The 22,292-nt window shown below is 33.4% G+C and overlaps 1 protein-coding gene across 5 annotated transcripts in view; it reads left to right on the plus strand.

The window, feature by feature from the left end:
* Window positions 1-1,357: 1,357 nt before the first annotated feature.
* Window positions 1,358-22,292, plus strand: part of LOC110653494 (uncharacterized) — a 91,235-nt gene continuing 70,300 nt past the window's right edge. The window contains exons 1-7 of one of the 5 annotated variants that reach the window (XM_021809170.2): window positions 1,358-1,592; window positions 1,690-2,146; window positions 2,241-2,326; window positions 10,708-10,859; window positions 13,080-13,144; window positions 14,175-14,360; window positions 14,445-14,499. In XM_021809170.2, the coding sequence (XP_021664862.2) occupies window positions 1,971-2,146; window positions 2,241-2,326; window positions 10,708-10,859; window positions 13,080-13,144; window positions 14,175-14,360; window positions 14,445-14,499 (720 nt within the window). In that variant the 5' untranslated portion in view covers window positions 1,358-1,592; window positions 1,690-1,970. The remainder of the gene's footprint in view (window positions 1,593-1,689; window positions 2,147-2,240; window positions 2,327-10,707; window positions 10,860-13,079; window positions 13,145-14,174; window positions 14,361-14,444; window positions 14,500-22,292) is intronic. The other 4 variants (XM_021809167.2, XM_021809168.2, XM_058145720.1 and 1 more) reach the window with 4 other exon arrangements.

The raw sequence follows: 22,292 nt of genomic DNA on the forward strand, positions 1-22,292 counted from the left end.
TGCAATTTGACACTTTCTAGTTTCTAATTTGATATGAGAATGATTATTATTTAAGAGATTCATAATCTTGCTAACAATATTAAATTTTACATTGAAAATGGGTTTTGCTTTGTTTGAGAAAAAATTTTGGAAAGAAAGAAAGCATTGTTTTTTCTCTCTTAAACACACACGCGTACAAGTATAAAATTTATTATACTAATATTCACTTTCAGATAATTACCGACTCAAGAAAGAAAGCATTGTTGAAAAATAAAAAAACATGTATTATGGTGATTGCTCTGATTTTGACTTGAGGGACTATGATTTTGTGTTGGGGATTGCTTCTTTTTGCTCCTGATGCGATCGGTAGGAGTTCTAGAATTATAACGCCATGCTGGCTTTTTGAGACTGACACTGACGCTAACCTCGTCACAATTAGGCGCACTCTAGAGCAACTATTCCGAGGCCAAGTGTTGGCTACTGATTAGAGTTATATCGGCACCTTTGAGTTTGTGTGCAATAGAAAAATCCAATTAGAGGAAAGAGAGAATGGGCTTGAGTCATACTCTTGGTCTTTATAAGAACTATAATGATATGTAAGCAAAATTCGGATAATGTTAGTGATTTTGTCCTAAATTTACTATTAGTAGCATCACATATATTAATTTTTAACCAAAAAATTAAATTCAAAAATTGAAAAAAATTATTAAATTATACTTTTAATATGTTCTATAATTACTTATTTTTATTACAAAGTAATATTACTTAATTACAGAAAAATAAAATAATTTAATAAAATTTTATAATTGAACTTATATAATTTTTATAAACTACTTTTTTCCATAAAATAGGTAATTACGGAAACTTTATTAACTTAACGGAAAGGATTATTTGGCATTATCTATAATTAATATATTTTTTCATATTATGAAAAATATTATGCATTTTTTAAGTGAGAAATTTTTCTTATTAAGTTAATAAATTTTTCATAATTAATTATTTCGAAAAAAAATTATTCTACAAAATTTCATGAGATATGTTAAATGAGTTTATTTTTTGTAATAAAGTGATTATACTTCTTATGAAGCCAATTAATTATAGAAGACACTTATACTTTTTTTTCCTTCATTTTTTTAATCATATAACTTGTTAATATCATTTTTGGTCAACAAAGCCATATCCCCCTTTTAATCAAAGTTATATGCATCGGATATGGTTAAATTTTTTTTTTTCAATTGGAAAGAATATATGGTTTTTTTTTTTTTTTTCAATTGAAAAGGATATATGGTTGAAATGTATAAAAATAATTAATTATTTTGCTTAGCATAAAAAAATATTTTTCATCACCCAAATTCAAACTTTAAATTATTTTCAACAGATATTCAAACTTTAGTAAGCACCGCTCCTAATCCGATTATGGAAGACAATAGCTACAAAACGACAACTCGAAGTCCATATCATCATGCTACCTGCAAGACTAATGTTTCTCTCTCTCTCTCTAGACTTTATCCTCGTTCTGATTCTTGAATCGTTCGCCCAAAATTACAAAATTAAAACAAAAGCCTACAAACCCTAGAAGGCTCTCCACAAATCGTGTCTCAGATCATCTCAAGGTCTTTATCATCGCTTCTCTCAATTCCTTTTTTCTCTTTATGCCCTAATTTGGTTTTTCAGGTTTTCATTTTCTTTTAATTGTATATATGTCTGCAGCTTTGGAGGTCAATAGGGAAATATTTTTAGAGAGAGAGAGAGAGTGAGAGAGAGAGAGAGAAAGGAGCTCCTTGAGAGAGCAATAGCCACAGGGGTTTTGTGGGTTGCCATGTGGTTATTGCCCTTCTCAATGGAATCGGATTTTGGGAGAATTGGTTTCATGCTACTACGAATTGTTATGGGTTGCAAAGTGGATATTTCAATAGTCAGAGTGTTTTGGATTTGAATACCTTGGCTTCAAAAAGCAAAGAGAAGCAAGTTTTGTGGATTTAGGATTACATATGTTTCAGCATTTAGGGTGCTTAATTGGTATTAATCCTAAGATTGGGACACAGAAGAGGTTGCCAAGTTCGAAGCCATGCCAAACTAAAATTAAACCGATTGACATGTTGGATACTGTGCAAGAAATTGCCATTTACATACATAGGTTTCACAACCTTGACCTTTTTCAGCAAGGGTATGCATGTTTTAGCTCATCATTTGTTGTGACTTCATTTTCATTTCATTTTTCTGACTTTTATGGTTCTATAATGGTTTATTTTGTACGTTAGGTGGTATCAAATTAAGATCAGCGTGAGATGGGAAGACAGTGCGTATACTTCTTTGGGAAGTCCTGCAAGGGTTGTTCAATGTGAACGTGAGTAATTGAATTATAATCCTCTTAATTCCTTTATAATTGTTTGTGCATGCAATTTTTTTTTTCTATTTTTTAAATCATAGAACAGTTTTTTTAGAGACTTGACCCCTAACCATGGACTTTATAAAATTCGGGGATTGATCTATAGCACGGCATTTTCCCATGTAGCTAATTAACTAACCACAATTCCCACATTCAGTTTAATTTGATAAATCGTATACCCATGGAACAATTAACCTAGAGTCCAATGTCTATCCTACTGCTAAAATCTTTATGAATCAATGAAATAATGAACCCACACTCCAACGTCAGACTCTTCCACTTGCATGCCCTCAAGTTTATGACTTTATAATCTCCCATGCTCAAGAAACAAGCATTTTGAGTATATTAGTGGATACAATTTCTCCAAGTAATTCACTGCAAACACCTTTGCTTGAATTTCTTGGTCAGTAGTTTTTTTTTATAATATTAATTTCAACCTCTGTAATATCTCTGTCTTTCTCTATAACTTCCTCATTGACATGAACTCCACTAATTTGTATTTTATTAAGCTCTTTCTAAGTAGCCCCATTAATGTGAATGACTTCATCTCAACAGATTCATCTTGTGCCTTCCCCCTCAGTATTTTGCTTAAAACCAAAGGCCACTGGTTAATCTATATTTCATTGTTTCCTTTATCAAATTGTTGCATGTCTCCTAACTAAGTCATTAATTATTTGACACAACGAGTTCTCTTGGGCTTGAGTAATAAAATTTTCACCCACAGATTTTGAGCAAGATTCATTTTTTAAGGAGTTGAGCATAAAAATCCCCTTTCAATCTTTCATAATATATATCTATTCATTTAGTTAAACAATAAAATGAAACCTCACAATGATCATAATAAAATTGTCTCATTAATAATTTTTTCATTCTTGATCATGATGAATTTTACCATATTTATAGTGAAATTCAATTCACCAATCAGTATCATATTCTTTCAACTTCAAAGAAGCCAATTCTACCTTCTCTTATCCATCAATCTCATGAAAATGAAGATAAGTTTCAAGATCAAATAACCTCTTGATACAGTCTTTCTTATAAGAATCATTATTACAATAAAATGTGTTCAATATTAGGAACATGTTTATAGATGGTTTGATTGTGAGTGAAATCTTTAGTGCAATTTAAAAGAATGTTCCATTGCAAACTTCATGAACAAAGAGATTGCTTTGAATTTCATGGCATGCCATCAAAAAGCCTAGAGAAACCTTACTTTGATGCCAATTGACACAGGATAGAAAAATGATAAACAAGGCTAGATCATGTCTATGCCAACTTCCTTGAATCACAAGGAAGAATAATTATGGAGTTCACTGGGTTAATTTCACGCATAGTCCCTTAACTTAAGTGATTAATTTCAATTTGTATCATAAAAACTCCGAATTTCAATTTGAATATCATTAAAATCCCTGTGACCTGTTATTGTGGGTTTCCAGGTTAACTTGTAGCTAAGATTCACTCATTGCCTTTTAACTTAAATAGATTTATCATAGTTGTCCTTTAACTTTATAGTCAATTTAAAATTTTAAGTCTTCATTTATTTTCGATTTATTTAAAATAAAATCATACTTTTAGAAATAGTTTAATATTTATAAAAATATTTACAATTAATTAATTATTTAATTTATCATTAAAAAAATTATTTTACATATATTTTTTACTTCAATTTTTGGTTAATATTTAAAAGATTTATGTTTAATTTATCTTAATTCCTTTGGTTTTTTTAATGTAAAAAAAGTAATAATATGTAATTATTTTACTTTATTTTGTAAATATTTAAACACTAATTAAATATTATTTTTTTTAATATAGGTTGATATTGTACATAGCTTTTGTCTTTCTCAACTCAACTCAACTAAGCCTTTATCCCAAAAATTTGGGGTGGCTATATGGATTCGCTTTGTCCACTCCGAACGATTTTGGGTTAAATCCTCAGAAATGTGTAATGCTTCTAGGTCATGTTGTACTACTCTCCTCCAAGTCAATTTAGGTCTACCCCTTTTTTCTTTATATCCTCCACCTCAATCTCCCTTCTCTCAACTTATTTTCAATTGACACCACTCCTACCTTTTCTCTAATACTCTCATTACGGACTTTATCTAGTCTAGTATGGCCACTCATCTACCTTAACATTCTCATCTATGCAACTCTTATCTTAGATGCATACGACTCTTTCAGTGCCCAACACTCACTACCATATAACATAGCCGGTGGTATGGCTGTACGGTAAAATTTTCCTTTCAATTTATTGGGAATCTTACGATCACATAAAACTCCCGTGGCACGTCTCCATTTCAACCATCCAGCTTTAATCCTATGACTAACATCCTCCTCACATCCCCCATCTACTTGAAGGACTGAGCCTAGATATTTAAAGTGATTACTTTGGGGCAGTATCACTCCATTCAAACTAACTCCTTCCCTATCACCAGTTTGGCTTTCACTGAACTTGCAATGCATGTATTCTGTCTTCGTTCTGCGTAACTTAAAACCCTTTGACTCTAGAGTACTTCTCCAAAGTTCTAGCTTTCTATTGACTCCTTCTCGTGTCTCATCTATTAGAACAATATCATCCGCAAACATCATGCACTAAGGAATACTAAATTATTTAACACATTTTGTATTAAAATTATTTATATATTAAATTAAAGTTTAAAGATTTTTGTGGGATAAATTAAAGTTGAGGGATGTGTGTGGTATATTTATCGAAGTTGAGGGACAATAAATAAAATTTAGCCATAAGTTAACATAGAAACCTATAATAGTAGGTCACATGGATTTTAATGATACTCAAATTGAAGTTTATGGATTTTTATGATGCAAATTGAAGTTGAGAGATATTACTGATACGACTAGCTAAGTTGAGGCACTATAAGTGAAATTAATCCGAGTTTACTAGATAATAAAGAACTAAAAATTGCGAGCTTATTTTAAGTTATCTATCTACTCTATGTAGTAGATGAAATATCTATTATAATAGTACAAGTCCTACTTATACTCGGACAACTTTACTAATTTAAGAAGCCTAAAAGCAGTAGGAATACTTAAAATTGAAGGAAATGAAAGCTAAATTGAATGATTGCAATTACAAAAATTTCGTTATAACTAATATTATAACTATATTAAGCTTGTAAAGCCCTTGCATCAGGCATCAGCCAAAATTGCAAATTTGGATATCGTAATTTTTGTTTATTAACTATATGCAAGCATATAACCTTCAACTTCAAATGCTATTAGTGAGTATATACCAGTGTATTTACAAGCTTCCAATCCGTACATGCCTACTCAAAAGCATGTAAGGCGAGCCTTTAAATCATGGTTACGCGTAACGGAAACAGGCCTGTAATGATCATAGCATAACGGTAATGGCAGCGGCTTGGCATTGCATATACTTTTTTTGAAAAATTTGCTAAGTTTATGAAATGAGTAGATGTGGATATATACAAGTAAAATCTATGTTTCTTGGACTCGAGTACGGGTGTCAGAAAAGGATACATATCCATGTGTTAAGACTTGTAAAATTCTTAAATAGAAAATACAAGGATATGAATCAAAATTTGGACACGGGTGCTACTGAAATAAAATAAATCTAGATAGATTAATATGTAAAAAATAATTAATATGATAATTTTTTAATATAACATACATGTTATTTAAGATGTAATAAAATAATATAGTTTTAAATATTTAAAATTAATGATATTTATATTTTCTAATAGTTCTCATCTTTTTATGAATAAGTTAATTATTTATTACATATTTTCCAAAATAAAGATTAGAAGTAATATACATATTATTTAAGATTTAATAAAATAATATAATTTTAAATAATTAAAATTAATGATATTTATATTTTCTAATAGTTCACATCTATTTATGAATAAATTAATTATTTCTTGCATATTTTCCAAAATATCGGCAGCCACTTACACATTAAAACCAAAAAAAAAAAAAGGAAAAGTCAAAGTATCTTGACCCATTTAAAAATAGAGAAAGAATATGCAGAGTTTTGTCCACATGTGAACCCTAGTGTATACCTGCCATGTAACCCCTATGAAACAGAGACAAGCAAAAAACAGTCCAATTTCCCAAGGAATCATTTACGCCTGCGTATTGAATTTCATGGATGTGTATCGGACACATTCCGTGTCTTATCCAGTGTAGTGTCGTGTCGTGTCAACACGGGTGTGGCAAGGGAGAATGGCGAGTCCGAGTATCAGACAGTAAAACTAAGATACACAACTATATAATAAGTATAAATACATTAAATTAGATATTAGTTTGTAATTAATAATGCATTTTAGTAAAATTAATTATGCAAAAAGCTCAAATTAGAAAAAAAAAAACATAAACCTATAGATCAAGCAAACTAATGTTTTATACTATAAATTTAACAACAAATCTAACATCAAACCTAATTTTCTTTAACAAATATGCCAAAATAAAGCAAAAAATAGCAAATAATACTCACCTTTTGCAAGTAGTTGTAGAGAATAGAAATATTTATGATAATTGTAGCTTAAAAAAGAAGAAGGGAGAGATTTGTTGTAGAAAGAAAGAGAAATTTGAGTGAAATTTTGAGAGAAAATGTGATCGGAGCCCTGGTTGGGAAGCTACAATATGCAAAGAATGAAAAAAAAAAAAAAATGAAGAAAGCCTATCTGCTGTCCTTTTTAAGTTGCTGCGTTATTGGGGGTAACGGCTATTATTGTTACTTAACGGCAAATAACATTAATCGATATTTAATGTTATTTAGAGGCCTCGTTAACCGTTAGGTTGTTACTTAAAGGCATATCCTAGTTTGCATGGGTAACGGCGGTTGCCGTTACGTAACATTGGTAACAGCTACCCATGCAAACCAGGATATACTTTTAAATAACGGTCTAACAGTTAACGAGACTTTTAAAAACCTATAAATAACGGCCGTTATATAATGTGACGGTTGCTATTTAAAACCATCCATAGATATGTCACTTAATAAAACTATTCTCATGTTTAAATGTGCCAAGCATAACCTAGCTTGATTTCAGTGTGCTTATGTTACATAACATAATCTCTAATCACCATAACACCAATATTAGAAGAAGAAATAGAGAGAGGAAATACTGTTGTATTATTGATTTGATGAATGCCTATCAATAACAATGCAAGGGCTATTTATACCATTCACTCTCATTTCCCACTTCAATATGTAACTACATAATCCAACTCTGATCAATAACTACTTAATTATAACATTGCCCACCTCTCGAAATCATTCTTCTTAAGAATGAAGAAAGGAACAACAATTAGCAATAACATATTGCAATTATAGACCACCTTCTACTACTAAGTCTTATAATGAATTGTAATGTTCAAAACTAATATACTGAAATTGGACTTTCTTTCTTCATATTTGCCTTTATTTCTCTACCTTCTCCATCTTTCAAATTCATCTTCTTTAGGAATTTCAGATGCAACTCCCTTCAAGATTAATTTTGTTCTTCAGCCTTCTTGATTTCTCCTATTTATCCTCCATGGAAATTAGGAATACATAATAACATAACTTATAATGATGGTCCTCTTGAATTGGTAAGATCAATTCATCCCCATTGCTCCAAGAAATTGCATTGTCCAGCAAAGTTTTACTGTGACAAGCAATTTTTCATGAACTGAAAAGGCAATTCAATAGCATTCCACTCCATTTCTCAAACTCTAGCAACAAGAAACTCATTCTAGCTGGTTAACATATGCTGAAGGCGACATAAATTTTGGACTTTCTTCAAAACACAATTCTTAAGAGATTATGAATGTCTTTCTTCAAAATTCTATTCATCAGCATCTTTAATTGCAAAATCAATATCAATTGCTTCTTGAATTTGAGAAACATTCCACAATCATTCTCAAGAAATTTCTCTGTTTTTTTCTTTATCTTTTGCTGAAATTTTCTTTGTTGATCTATCATGTCTTCATTAGTTCCTAGGGTTGTGGATTCTGCACCCAGAATTTCTTCAGTAGTAACAATATTTATCAATACTGCTTTGATCCTTCATTTGTGGATTAGTTAGATCCTTTGAAACTGGCAGCAAACCTCTATTTTCGGCTCCCCTGACTCCAATATCCTCAGTAGAGACTTCCTTTTCATTTTTCTTTGCAAATATACACAAGAAAGATCTCAAATCCTCCTTCAATGTATCCTCAGTAGAGACTTCCTTTCCATTTTCCTTTGCAAATATACTCATGAAAGATCTCAAATCCTCTCTCAATGCATTGTTATTACCAAAGTTAATCCAATTTCCCTTCCAACACATTAAATCTTTCCTCTATTGAATTAAATTGCCCATCCACATTCTCCTGCCTAACCCTAATTATTTATTCCAATTCAGCAACCCTACCATCTCTGAACTAACCACCACAGACCCCATAGACAGTCATTATCACGATAGCAATGCAGTGAAAGCCCAAAGAACTTCAATAGGATTTTTGTATAATCTCTAGTTTCAAGTACTTTAAGAAACAAGAAAATGAAGAAAGAATAGAGATTTGATTCTTGGAAAGTAGAAACTTTGAGGAAGAAAGAAGATTTCAAGAAGTTGAAGAAGGAAAATATGAATTTCCAGCAAAACCCTAATGGGTTTATACCTTGAAGAAAAGAATTGATTAAAAGAAGAAAGAAGAAAGAAGGAAGAGGAAATAGAGTAAAGAAAGGGAAGAAATTTCAGGGAAGGAAGGAAGAAGTAGAGGAAGAAGGGAAGAATTCTCAGGGACGAAGGGAGAAGAATTTAGAGAAAGGAAGAAAAGGAAGAAGAAGAAGAAGAAGAAGAAGAAGAAGAAGAATAGAGAGAAGAAAGGAAGAAATCTCAGAAAAGAAGAATTAGAGGAAAGAGAGGAAGAGAGAAGAAGAAACCTGGTACTTGGGAAGAGTGATCTGCCATAGACGCAACTCCCATGAAACAATTTCTAGTAATTGCCCACTGATCTAACAGCTTTAATACCAATTTGTTACGTAGCAGAATCTCAGAACACCATAACGCCACAATTAGAAGAGAGCGAGATATATATATGAGAGAGAGAGAGAGAGAGAGAGAGAGAGAGAGAGAGAGAGAGAGAGGAAATACTGTTGTATTATTGTTTTGATGAATGCCTATCAATTACAATGCAAGGGTTATTTATACCAATCACTAACATTTCCTACTTCAATATGTAACTACTTTATCCAACTCAGCTCACTAACTGCTTAGTCATAATAGTTTATTGGATGGATTTCAAAAATGGTTTTGCATTTGGTTTGCTTCCCTTAATAGGAAGCTCAAGAAAGCCTAAAATTGAGCTTTAAGTAGCATGTAAGAAGCTCAGCTCATTTCAAGCATGAGTACGAGGTGTGGTTTCAATGCATTATTTCTTTGATTAATGGTAGTTACTTCTATGATTTGGAGAACATTTTTTGTCAAAGTTAAAAAGATTTGAAAGAAAATTCTGAACAGGATATGGTTAAATGGTTATAGTAAAAATTGGGATTAATTATCATTTGGACTCTTAGAAGTGTACTTGTTCCAATTTTGCTAGCGTGATCAAGTACAATGGCACCTTGTAAATTTTTATGGCTTGTCTAAAGCGTTTGTGATATGATCAATTGTTTCTATATATGGCTCCTTGTATATGGATATATTGTTTGTAGGTAACATTTATTAGAATGCTAGCTGTATGATTATTGTAATCATGCGAGTGATTGTGTGCGATAATCATGCGAGTGATTGTGTGCTGTAATTATGCTATTATACTTAATCTGAAGTGTATGCATACCGCAAGATGCTTGAGGGAATAATCAAGCAATTCTCTTCTTCTTCTTCTTTACAGCATTTTTGGAAAAAAGAATTATTCTATGTTGTTTAATCTTATAGCTAAAATAACCAAAAATTATATTTTGGCATTTGGAATATATATGAGGGGGAAAAAATCTCTTTCAATGTTTATGCGTCTGTGTTATTATCTTATAAGTTTTTTCCTTTTTTTTTTAATGAGATTATGGGATTTTGGAAAATGACTTCTCATTTTGATCTTGCAGTTTTCCCTTTGTTTGGGAAAATAGTTTCCATTAATCCCTTTTTTTTTTTGCTGCTTCTTGAACACCAGAAAATTGAAAAAAAAGTTTTTGGGGGAACTATTTTTCATAAAATGCATGGGGCATTTTTTGCTTCTCTTTTCTTTCTTTTTATTTATTTCTCTTTTTATTTTTAATTCTTTATGCATATGGATACAATTTGCTCTACTTAATTGATGGATTTGTAGTAATCTTCTCATGCGTGGTGTTTCTGGGATTGCAGAAAAGTAAAAATTCTCATGACATTTGTGTGTTGCAGCTCCTGATTTGGGTTTTGATAACACATATGGAGTATGGAGGATTAATGATGCTGACAACAGTTTCTCAACGCAGCCTTTTCGAATTAAATATGCCAGGCAGGATATTCTTTTATCTATTATGATCTCTTTCAATCTACCTCTTGGTGATAAGGTAATAATCTCTCTCTGTGCCTAAATTTTTAATATTACAAACTATAAAATGCAAGAAGTAATTGTAGTAATGTGTTGCCACTTCAGTTGAAACAAAATATAATTGCAGAAACAAATAGCTCTAAAATAGGCACAGCGTATGACACAAAATAACGTACAATTTCTAATACATCAGCCAAAGGGGTAAATATTATCCACGGTCACTTAACTTTATGAGTGTTTTCATAAAAGTTGTCAAACTTTAATTTCTTTCATAACACTCACTAAATTTCAATTTGATTTCATTAAAATCATTGTAACAGGAAATTAAAGGTTTCCAGATTAACCTGCTGACCTGTCAACTATTTATAAACAAAATTACCTTATTTTATTAATTTCTTAAAAAAAGAAAAAGAAAAAGAAAATAGGATGCATAAAATGCATCCAGCTACCCCTCTCGCTGTCAAACCATTCCCCCCTCTTTATTTCTTTTCCATCAACAACTACTAGTTAGGTAATTTTATTTGTAAAATAGGTGACAGGTCAGCAGGTTAACTTAAAAACAGGTTAACTTGAAAGCTTTTAATTTCTGATTACAATGACTTTTATAAAATCAAATTGAAGTTCAGTGAGTTTTATGAAAGAAATTAAAATTCAGTAACTTTTATGAAAGTACTCAAATAAGTGACCGTGTATAATAATTACCCTGGCCAATGTGAAGAGGCTCTAATGAAACAGGAAGCCCTTTTCTACAAAAATTGTCTTTGTATATAAGGCATTATAGTTATTAAAGGCGCATATCAAGTACAACTCAGGCTCAAGGCTCACTAGGCTTGAAACCTAGCGCCTTATGCGCTTAGGTGTGCACCTTTGTTTTAGGCATAAGGTTCTAGAAAGGCATGCCTTATTTATTTTCACTTTTACTTAGCACTTTCATTGGCAAAAAGCACTACCACTTAAACTTGATATTTATCAATCTATAAAAATCCTGCATTGATGCACTAGGAGGTTTTTGGAATTAGTATCGCTGGTGATAACTAGTCATTAAAATCTCATTAAACTAGCCTCCCATATTTCCATTTTCAACACTATCACTCCGTTATTATCTTTTTTTTTTTTTTAAATGTTTCATCTACACCTATTTTAAATATATGCCAAAAGGAAAAAGGAAAAGAATCACATTTATTTAACTTTTATGGATTTTTTTTTTAATTTTTTACTTTTGTGCCTGCCCCTAGGCTCTAGGACCCTTTGGCGCCTTAGTTTGCCTTGAGCCTTTAATAACCATATAAGGCATTGAGGCTAAATGACTTGCAATTGCAAAATCCTTTGCTGGCATACATGATGTTGAAATTGTTACATCATGTAATACAAAACCTAATTGTTCACCTAAATTCCAAATCATTTTAGACGGGTTTGATGTAGACCTAGTGTCTAATAGAGCTGAATGGCGAAAAATAATCCATATAGCTGACTCTAACTAGTTTGGAATTAAGGCTTAGTTGTTGTTGTTGTTTAGGCTGGGGTTACAGACGGTTTGGGTTGGGTGGTTTGAGGGAAATTTTTCAAACCAAACTAACATGGTAGGTTTATGTTGAAGTCGAACCACAACTGACCATGAAACTTCAATATCCACTCAAAGCAAACCATTAAAATTTGGTTTGAGTTAGTGTGAGTAGTTTGTGCATTATTAAAATTTAAAATCATTTAAAATTTGTAACTACATTACAAGATTTAAATGACCAAAATAAAATTACTCTTAAAAACACAATCCTTCACGGTTTAACATTATTCCTTTGTAAACAATTTTATAAGATATTAAGTAGAAACCATAATTTAAGTTTGAAATATAAAATTATAAATATTAAAAATTTAGAAGTGAAAAGTATAAAATATAAAAATGTTCGGTTTGGTGTGAGTGGTTTAAAATAATAAAATCTGAAGATTTGGTTTTGTAATTTTTTATGAAACCTTAAATGACCAAACTATAATTAAAACCTGCGTATTTGGATTTGGTCGGTTTTGTTGGTTTCGAATGTTTTTTGTGCAGCCCTACTTCTAGCTTTCATATAACCGCAAATCTAGCTTTAAAAGGCAGCCTTGCAAGCTGTCCTACATCATAATAGTCCCAGAAAATTGGATTTAATGAATATTTTTGCGTATAGAAATTTGTCGCATCTTTTGTTGCTGGGCTTAGAATTTATTGTTAATGATTTCCTATATTTTTTACGCTGATTTACAGTGTCCATCTACATCTGCTGTTATTTTGAAGTTTGAGCTTTTGCAAGCCCCTGCATCGGAGGATGGGTAAGTTAGGGAGAAACTTTTGGTCAATAATTGTGCAGTTAAAGAAGTTACCCTCATTTCTATGTTGAAATTTGCAAATTTAAATTTGGATTAATCAGAATAAAGGTTATAAACTTTTCCCAATTTGCGGTTGTGGCTTATAATATGAAAAATGATAAGTTTTTGCCTGCACTTCAATTAGGAGCTGTAGTAGTGGCCAAGCCCAAGCCACAGAATCCATTTAATTATATTTAAAATCAGCTTCTAATATGACCATTGCAAAAGGAAGTACCTATTTGATGGCTTAGGTTTAAATCACGATTCATGGTCCCACATAATTAAAATGGGATTATCATCATGCAAATCTGTTTGTAAAAACTTAAAATATACGATTTGACTGAAAGTAACAAATACAACATACTGACGAGCATAAATACATCTAAGAAAGAGATTGATTACATGACATTATTATTATTATTATTATTATTATTATTATTATTATTATTATTATTATTATTATTATTATTACTAGTCCATGATTTAACTTAAATGTGCATTGAATTTATATATTTATATAGTAGGAGCATGAATCAACCTAAACTTTGTGAAAATTTTTGCTGGGTGAGTATGTAACCTTTTGCTGAAATCCAAAAATCTAGCCTTTTACATTGATTGCTCCCAAAAAAGGGCCTGTTACCATATGTAGTAAAAAAAAAAAAAAATAGAGAGAAAATTATGGGCCTCAGAAATATCATGAAATAATGGCATTGCATCATGTAAGAGCCATTACTTGAAACCTGATCGATATAGGCTACCAAAGCTACAGGCCTGTATTTTTTTTTTTCTCCCCTTTTATAAGTTAATATTGCTTGTAACTAAAAGGGATTCTGTGTATTGGCCAGGGTCCATGTCCATGATTGCACCAAAAAGTAAAGTATGCAGTATTGAAATTGGTCATTTTCAAAGGCAATAATTGCAAATTAGAAAATAAAAAAGTCTAAAGGATTTTTTGGTAGTTAACCGCTTAAATTTGATATTGTGAACTGAGCAGGCTTGAGTTGCTTGCTTATCTAGATGCTTCCACTGTTGCGGTCCATGAATTTCGAATTCCTCCGAAAGCTCTTTTGGGATTGCATTCATATTGTCCTGTCCATTTTGATGCATTTCATGCTGTGCTAGTTGATATAAGCGTTCATACCAGTCTATTGAAGGCCAGCTCTTACATGAAGGTATCCAGGTCTGTTACCTTTCTAATAGTCTAGTCCTTATCACATTTTGATTATGCTTTGCTAAACTTAACTCTCTTAGTTGTTTATTACAGTGATTCTTGCACCCATGAAGATGTTGCTGGCAAACGGATTGATAGGTTCAATCAAGTATGCTCTTACACACAGAATAAACTTTTGGATGCTTTTAGGTTAATAAGGTTTCATGCACTCTTGTTCTCAATAATATGTTCGCACTATTGCTTTCACCGACTGTCCTTTGCTTCTCTTGTACCTGCTTCATGATGACCAAACACACTTACTGCTTATACTATTGCCTGAACATGTGTGTATCTGTGGGTGTGTCTGTTTTGTTGTTTGTTCATTCATGTGCATGATGTCTGAATTTGCATGCAGTTGTGCACAAGACTTGGAGGTTAACTCGGCCATGACTTTCGCACTGTTAGTAGCACTAACATAATGCAAAAAGTACAGAAGCAATAGTTGGGCTGTGTGAACTTCCTTTTCAAGCTTCCTATGAAGTTTTTATTGATCATTTCTCATGTTTAGTGTCTTTATAAAGGTTACAGTTTTAGAATATTACAAGGAAGGAACTCTAATGATTCACTCCACATAAGATGGAATGCAATCTGATGGGCCATGTATGGTTGTATTGTATAGTGCAAGTTTCTATATATCTTGGAAGGTTCTGTGTATTAAATCCATGACCTTCGATTGTAGTTATGTGCAAGTACCAATTGAGCCAACTTCAAGTGGAAGTTGATGATATTCTATAGATATTTTTACAATTTAGTGCTACTATTGCCAAGATAGAAACAATGCTTAAATCTTAGAACATTGATGTGACCGACTTTTGGCATGTTTGCATGTGACACATATTTGTTGTAGAAAGAGATGATTCTTATTGATTTCAATTAATCTGTACATGGGTATATATATACAATTGATTCCTATAATTGTGTTCTACTAATTAGGAAGAAATCCTAAATAGGAATACATAATACAAAATATACAGAAAAATAATATAGTGATTGACTTTCCATAACATAGTGATTGACTTTCCATAACACTCCCCCTCAAGTTGGAGCATAGATGTTAATCATGCCCAACTTGTTACAAATGTAGTCAATCCTAGCTCCATTCAGAGCTTTTGTGAAAATATCTCCTAACTGCTCTCCAGTTTTGATGTGTCCTGTTGAGATGATCTGTTGTTGAATCTTTTCACGAATAAAGTGACAATCAATCTCAATATGTTTGGTTCGCTCATGAAACACCGGATTAGAAGCAATATGAAGAGCAGCTTGATTATCACACCACAATTTCACAGGCAGGGAGGTCTTAAAACCTGTCTCATCTAGTAATTGAAGTATCCACATTACCTCACATACTGATTGTGCCATGGCTCTGTATTCGGATTCAGCACTAGATCGAGAAACTACACTCTGCTTCTTGCTTCTCCAAGACACCAAATTTCCTCCAATAAAAACGCAATATCCAGTAGTTGACCTCCTGTCAACCTTAGATCCAGCCCAGTCGGCATCTGAAAAACATTCAACATTCAAATGCCCATGATTACCATATAGCAAACCTCTTCCTAGAGCGCCCTTCAAATAACACAAGATTTGTTCTAAGGCTTCCCAATGAGCAACAGTTGGGGAAGACATAAACTAACTTACCACACTAACGGCATAAGCAATGTCAGGACGAGTGACTGTAAGGTAGTTCAATTTTCCTACCAATCTCCTGTATCTCTTTGGATCTTCAAACAACTCACTATCCTCTGCTAACAGTTGTAAAGTTGGAGTTATTGGTGCGCTACAAGGCTTAGCACCTAATTTTCCTGTCTCTGTCAATAGATCGAAGACATATTTTCTTTGAGACAAGAAAATACCCTTCTTACTTCTCATAACTTCGATACCCAAGAAATGCTTTAACAATCCCAAGTTTTGGTCTGAAACTGAGTTTGGAGGAAGGTTTTAAGAGATGAAATACCTGCAGAGTCACTCCCAGTGATGACAATGTCATCCACATAGACTACCAAGAGAATTAGACCAGCCTCAGATTGCCTATAAAATACTGAGTGATCACACTTACTCTTTTGCATACCAAATTCCTGTACTGCTTCACTGAATCTCCCAAACCATACCCTAGGACTTTGTTTCAAGCCATAAAGAGACTTTCGAAGCCTACAAACTTTACCCAACTCCCCCTGAGCAACAAACCCAGGTGGTTGCTACATATACACCTCCTCCTGAAGATCACCATGAAGGAAAGCATTCTTGATATCCAATTGATGTAGGGGCCAATCATATGTAGCTGCTAAAGAGATAAACAAGCGAATAGAAGTAAGTTTAGCTATAGGAGAAAAAGTATCAGAGTAATCAACCCCATATGTCTGAGCATATCCTTTTGCTACAAGGCGTGCTTTTAACCTAGCCACGTAACCATCAGATTTACCTCATCAGATATAACAATTTACTACCAATAGCTTTCTTACCAGTGGGTAAAGGCAATAGTTCCCATGTACCATTAGCATCTAAAGCCTCTATTTCCTCTTTCATAGCATCACACCAGCCAGGATGAGACAGTGCCTCATTAACAGTATTAGGGATAGTAACAGAGTCTAAAGAAGTAACAAAACACCGAGAACAAGAAGACAATTGATTATAAGAAACAAAAGAAGAGATAGGGTAAGTACATGAACGTTTACCTTTACGAAGAGCAATGGGTAAGTCTAGATCAGAATCATGATCGATGAGGTGAGGATCTCCCAACGAAGTAGCTGGTGGAGGATCTGAGTCAGGAATCTCCAATCTCCTGGAATAAACATGAACAACGGGAGGTCGAGTAGGTCTAGAGACAGAAGGAACAGGCTGTGGGAGAGTACTAGACATTGGTTGGACAGTATATATTAAGAGATCATCCTCCTCCCCCTGACTCTCATACACAGATGATGGAGGAAAAAATGGAGTGGACTCAAAAAATGTGACATCTGCAGAAACAAGATAACGATTAAGAGTAGGAGAGAAACAACGGTACCCTTTTTGGAGCCGGGAGTACCCAAGGAAGACACATTTGAGAGATTTTGGATCCAATTTAGTAACCTGTGGACGAACATCACGCACAAAACAGGTACAACAAAAAATACGGGGTTCAATAGGGAACAAAGATTTTGTAGGAAACAAAGTAGTATAAGGAATATCCCCATTAAGGACAGAAGATGGCATACGATTGATCAAAAAACATGCCGTGGAAACTGCATCCGCCCAAAAGTGTTTAGGTACTTTTATCTGAAAAAGAAGAGCACGAGTTACCTCAAGAAGATGATTTTTTCTTTCGGCCACGCCATTTTGGGATGGGGTGTCCACACAGGAAGACTGATGAAGAATGCCATTTTGTGTCATATAAGGCTGAAATTGTGCTGAAAAGTATTCTTTGGCATTGTCACTTCTTAATATGCGCACAGAAATATTAAATTGAGTTTTGATTTCATTACAAAAGGCACAAAAGATAGAAAACAACTCAGAACGATTTTTCATTAAATATAACCAGGTAACACGAGAGTAATCATCAACAAAAGTAATAAAATAACGAAATCCAGTTTTAGATGTAACAGAACAAGGACCCCAAACATCAGAATGAACTACCTCAAAAGGAGATGAAGCCCGTTTATTTACTCTAGACACAGAAGGCAAACGATAATGTTTTGCAAACTGACACGACTAACATTCTAGTACTGATAAAGACTGAAATTGAGGACACAGCTTCTTCATGGTAGACAAAGAAGGATGACCCAATCTACAATGAGCTTCAAGAGGTGTTAAGGTACTGGAGCAAACAAGCGACCGCGGTACATGATTTTCCAGAATGTAGAGACCACCTGACTCGCGTCCTCTACCAATAATCTGCTTCTTTGTAAGATCCTGAAACAAACACTGGTCAGGAAAAAAGGAAATAGAACAATTTAAGGTACGAGTAAGTTTACTAACAGAAAGTAGATTAAAAGAGAATTTTGGTAGACACAAAACAGAAGACAAAGAAATTGACGAAGTCGGGTTCGCAGCCTGAACCCATGACACAAGAAGTAGAACCATCACCTAAAGTAATGAGAGGAAGTGAGATTAGACTGAAAAGCAGATAGAAGACTAGAATTACCTGTCATGTGATCTGTCGCACCAGAATCAATAACCCATTTGGATGAAGAAGACACAAGGCATGTAGTAGATTTACCTGACTCAGCGATCGCAGTGACAGGGGAACTGGTAGGCTTTAGAGATGCCTGATACTGGGAAAATTGTGCAAAATCCTCTGCAGATACCAAAATAGTTTTCTCAGAGGAAGATATCAGAGAATTCTTTGCGCTATATTTGCCATCCGTGATCGCTGATTTTTCTCCGAAGTTGCGGACAATTATATTTTGTATGGCTGTGCTCATGGCAATAATAACAAATGACTCCTCTTGAGTCCCGATTAGAACTAGCCTCTCCATTACGCTGACATTTGCTTCGTAATTCCTCCTCTACTTCCTCTTCTATTACCCTGTTGTCCATTTGGATTACGGCTAATAAGAGCACTACTGACAGGTTGTGAAGATTGAGTACTCTCTGTACGAAGGACCCGTGTGAACGTTTCATGCAAAGAGGAAATCTCAGTACCGGAGAGAATATGAGATTTAGCAGTCTCATACTCTGAAGGAAGGCCTGCAAGAAAACTCATAACAGCTTGTTCTCGTTGGGCTCTTTGAACTTTCACATCAGGACTAAAAGGCAACAATACATTAAGTTCCTCATATACCCGTTTAAAATCCATAAAATAAGCCGTGAGAGACTTATCCTCTTTCTCAGCACGGTAGAATGCCTTACAAACATAATAAATACGGGAGATATTCCCTTTACCAGAATACAGAAAATCTAAGTAATCCATCAATTCCTTAACAAATTCACAGTGATTAATTAAACTAATTACCTCACTATGAATCGAGTTCCGAAGCTGCAAAAACAATCGAGCATCCTCCCTTAGCCAAGTTTGTCGTGTATCATCAGTGGGTGGATCTTTAGTAAGGTGATCATCTTTATCAATGCTACGCAAATAGACTCTAACAGTCTTACTCTACTCCAGGTAATTTGAACCATTAAGTTTGTGTTCCGTGATCTTAGTCATCACCGGAATCACATCAGAAATAATATTCTTATTGTCTGCCATTTGTTGAGACAAAGAAAACTAACCGAAACGCTAATCCAAAGTGATTATAGCAGCAAAATAACCCAAAATCACAAATTAAGCAAATACCGAAATAGGATCTGAGAGCCAAACATCAGAAGTCCTTTAATGGTTATACTGGATCAGGCAACAGCACATGGTGGTGGAATGAGGGGGTTGAGATGACGCCGGCAATGTTGATCGGGGTTGAAACGGCCGGTCGGCGACCAAGGTCTCTCCTGAGCTGGGTAGTGAGAACAAATAGTCACCCTAGATTGATGACCTGCTCTGATACCATGTAGAAAGAGATGATTCTCATTGATTTCAATTAATCTGTACATGGGTATATATATACAATTGATTCCTATAATTGTGTTCTACTAATTAGGAAGAAATCATAAATAAGAAATCTTAAATAGGAATACAGAATACAAAATATACAGAAAAATAATATAGTGATTGACTTTCCATAACTGTCAAGTCATTAACTTGTGAAAATATTTGTCATTATGTGTAATTATGATAGTGAGGGTCATTATCCCATGACCCTTGCTTGCAATTATGTGCAAGTACAAATTGAGCCAACTTCAAGTGGTACTTGATGATATTTATTTTAGATATTCTACAATTTTATTTATGCTACTCGTGCCAAGATAGAAACAATGCTTAGAATCTTAGAACACTGATTTGGCTGACTTTTAATATTTTGGCATGTGACATATATTTGTTAAGTCAATAAACCATGAAATTATTTATTTCTCAACTTTTTTTTTCCCATAACACCTATGTTGTAAAGAGCATAGCCTTGAAAGTAGAAAGATCTACACTACAGTAGAAACCTGATAATTAGTAGGTTTTTTCATGTTTTTTGGTTTAGTTGTTAGTAGTAGACTAGTAGCTAATTGTCGATATATGTTGCTTGTTTAATTGTTACCTATCATTGTTGATATATTATATAGCCATTAAAACCTAGACTTAAGCCGTTGAACTTTAAGCGGAAAAAAAATATTCTCAACTTATATTTGGCCTAATGACAAAAAAAGTTGTGAATTTTATTGGTTATTTCAATTGTATCATGAACTTAAGATTTATCAAATAAATACGAAGCTCTAACATTTCTTATAATGTATCTTGGAATTAGGAAAATTCACAATTGAATGTGGATAACTTTTATTGTGTTTTGGCAGTTACTAGCAATAAAAAATGCTTAATAAAAAATTTTATCATGAACTTCTATTTGTGGATAACTAATAACTTTTATGTGTTGGTTATTTAATGTACTTGAGAGGACATAAAAGTTTGAAATGGAAGGGAAAAATATTTTGGTGCATTATTACAAGTCACAACGTAACACTTTAATAGAAACACCAAATTGAGCATATGTCTTAGCACAAAATTTTTGAAAATTCAAAATGATTCTTCATTAAAAATAACTAAATGCAACAAGAATAGTCATTAATAAAGGTAACAAAATAATAAAAATCCAAAGTTGAACCAGCTCGACATTGACCCCATATATTTGAATGAACAATGTCAAACAGGAATGCAACCTGATTATTAATTCTTTTGGGAAAAGAAGAATGGGTTTGTTTGCCAAGTTGACATGACTCACAATATAAAGAGGACAAGTTAGAAAGAGAAGGAGCCAATTTCTGGAGTTTGAAGATATTTGTGTGACTTAGACTACCATGATGAAGATCAGGTGAAACATTAGAACAAAGGCAACTAGGGACTTTAGGTTGAAGAGATGGTACCGTTCTTGTGACTCACGGCTTATTGCAATCATCTTTCTCGTATCCTGGTCTTGCATAAGAATGAAGTCAGCAAAAAAGGTTACAAAATACTTTAGATGTTTAGTTAATTTAGTAATGGATACCGAATTATGTGGACATTCAAGTGCAAATAAAACTAAATTGAATGGTAAGGAAGGAAGGGTGTATGCTTTACCTATTCCTTTGACCATAGTTGTTGATTCCTTAGCTACGGTAACATAAAAAAAGATTGAAGAAGAATATATAATAGAGAAAGGAGTTTGGTTATCAGAAATGTGATCTAAGGCACAATCAAGAATCCATGACTCATTAAATAAAGACTGTGTTGAAATAAGCAGATGAATTACCAGGTTGGACTGTAGAAGCAATGGATGAGTATGCTTATTGTTTTGCTGCTTGGTACTGTATGTACATCATTGTAATCAGTTCCACTTAGAATAATAGAGTACAGTGAAGTAGCACCTTTTTTGCACTTTTTTTTTTATTATTTTTTTAAATAGCTAACTATAAATGAAATGGAGAGATAGAGAGACAGGCTGCTGTGAAGATACCCAAGGTTTTGGAGACAAAAAAATAACACTGAGGGCTACTGTTGGCCTTTTGACAGGGGAGAAGAAGAAACCCAGAGGTTGGGTCAGGGTTGGGATGTCTCCCCGGCCTTAGGCGAGTCGTTTGGTGCAAGATTTGACAAAAGGGGACGTTGGGAAACACTCCACGAGCCGGTGCATGTGATGCTGTTGGTATGGCTGTGGTGAAACGTGGAGACTAACGGTTTGGATTTTGGTGCAGGCTTTCTGGGTTCTGACTCGTCGTCGGTTGATGAAGTGTTTTGGACTAGTGTTATAGTCCACCTTGTTTTGACAGATGGTCAACAAACAATGATAGGGCAATTTTGAATAGTGTCGAAGTGTAGTGGAAGAAAAGAAAAATTAGGCCTTTTTATACTCTGATACCATGAAAAATGGAAGAGAG

This window comes from Hevea brasiliensis, chromosome 4 (genome assembly GCF_030052815.1).
Source record: "Hevea brasiliensis isolate MT/VB/25A 57/8 chromosome 4, ASM3005281v1, whole genome shotgun sequence".
NCBI lineage: Eukaryota > Viridiplantae > Streptophyta > Magnoliopsida > Malpighiales > Euphorbiaceae > Hevea > Hevea brasiliensis.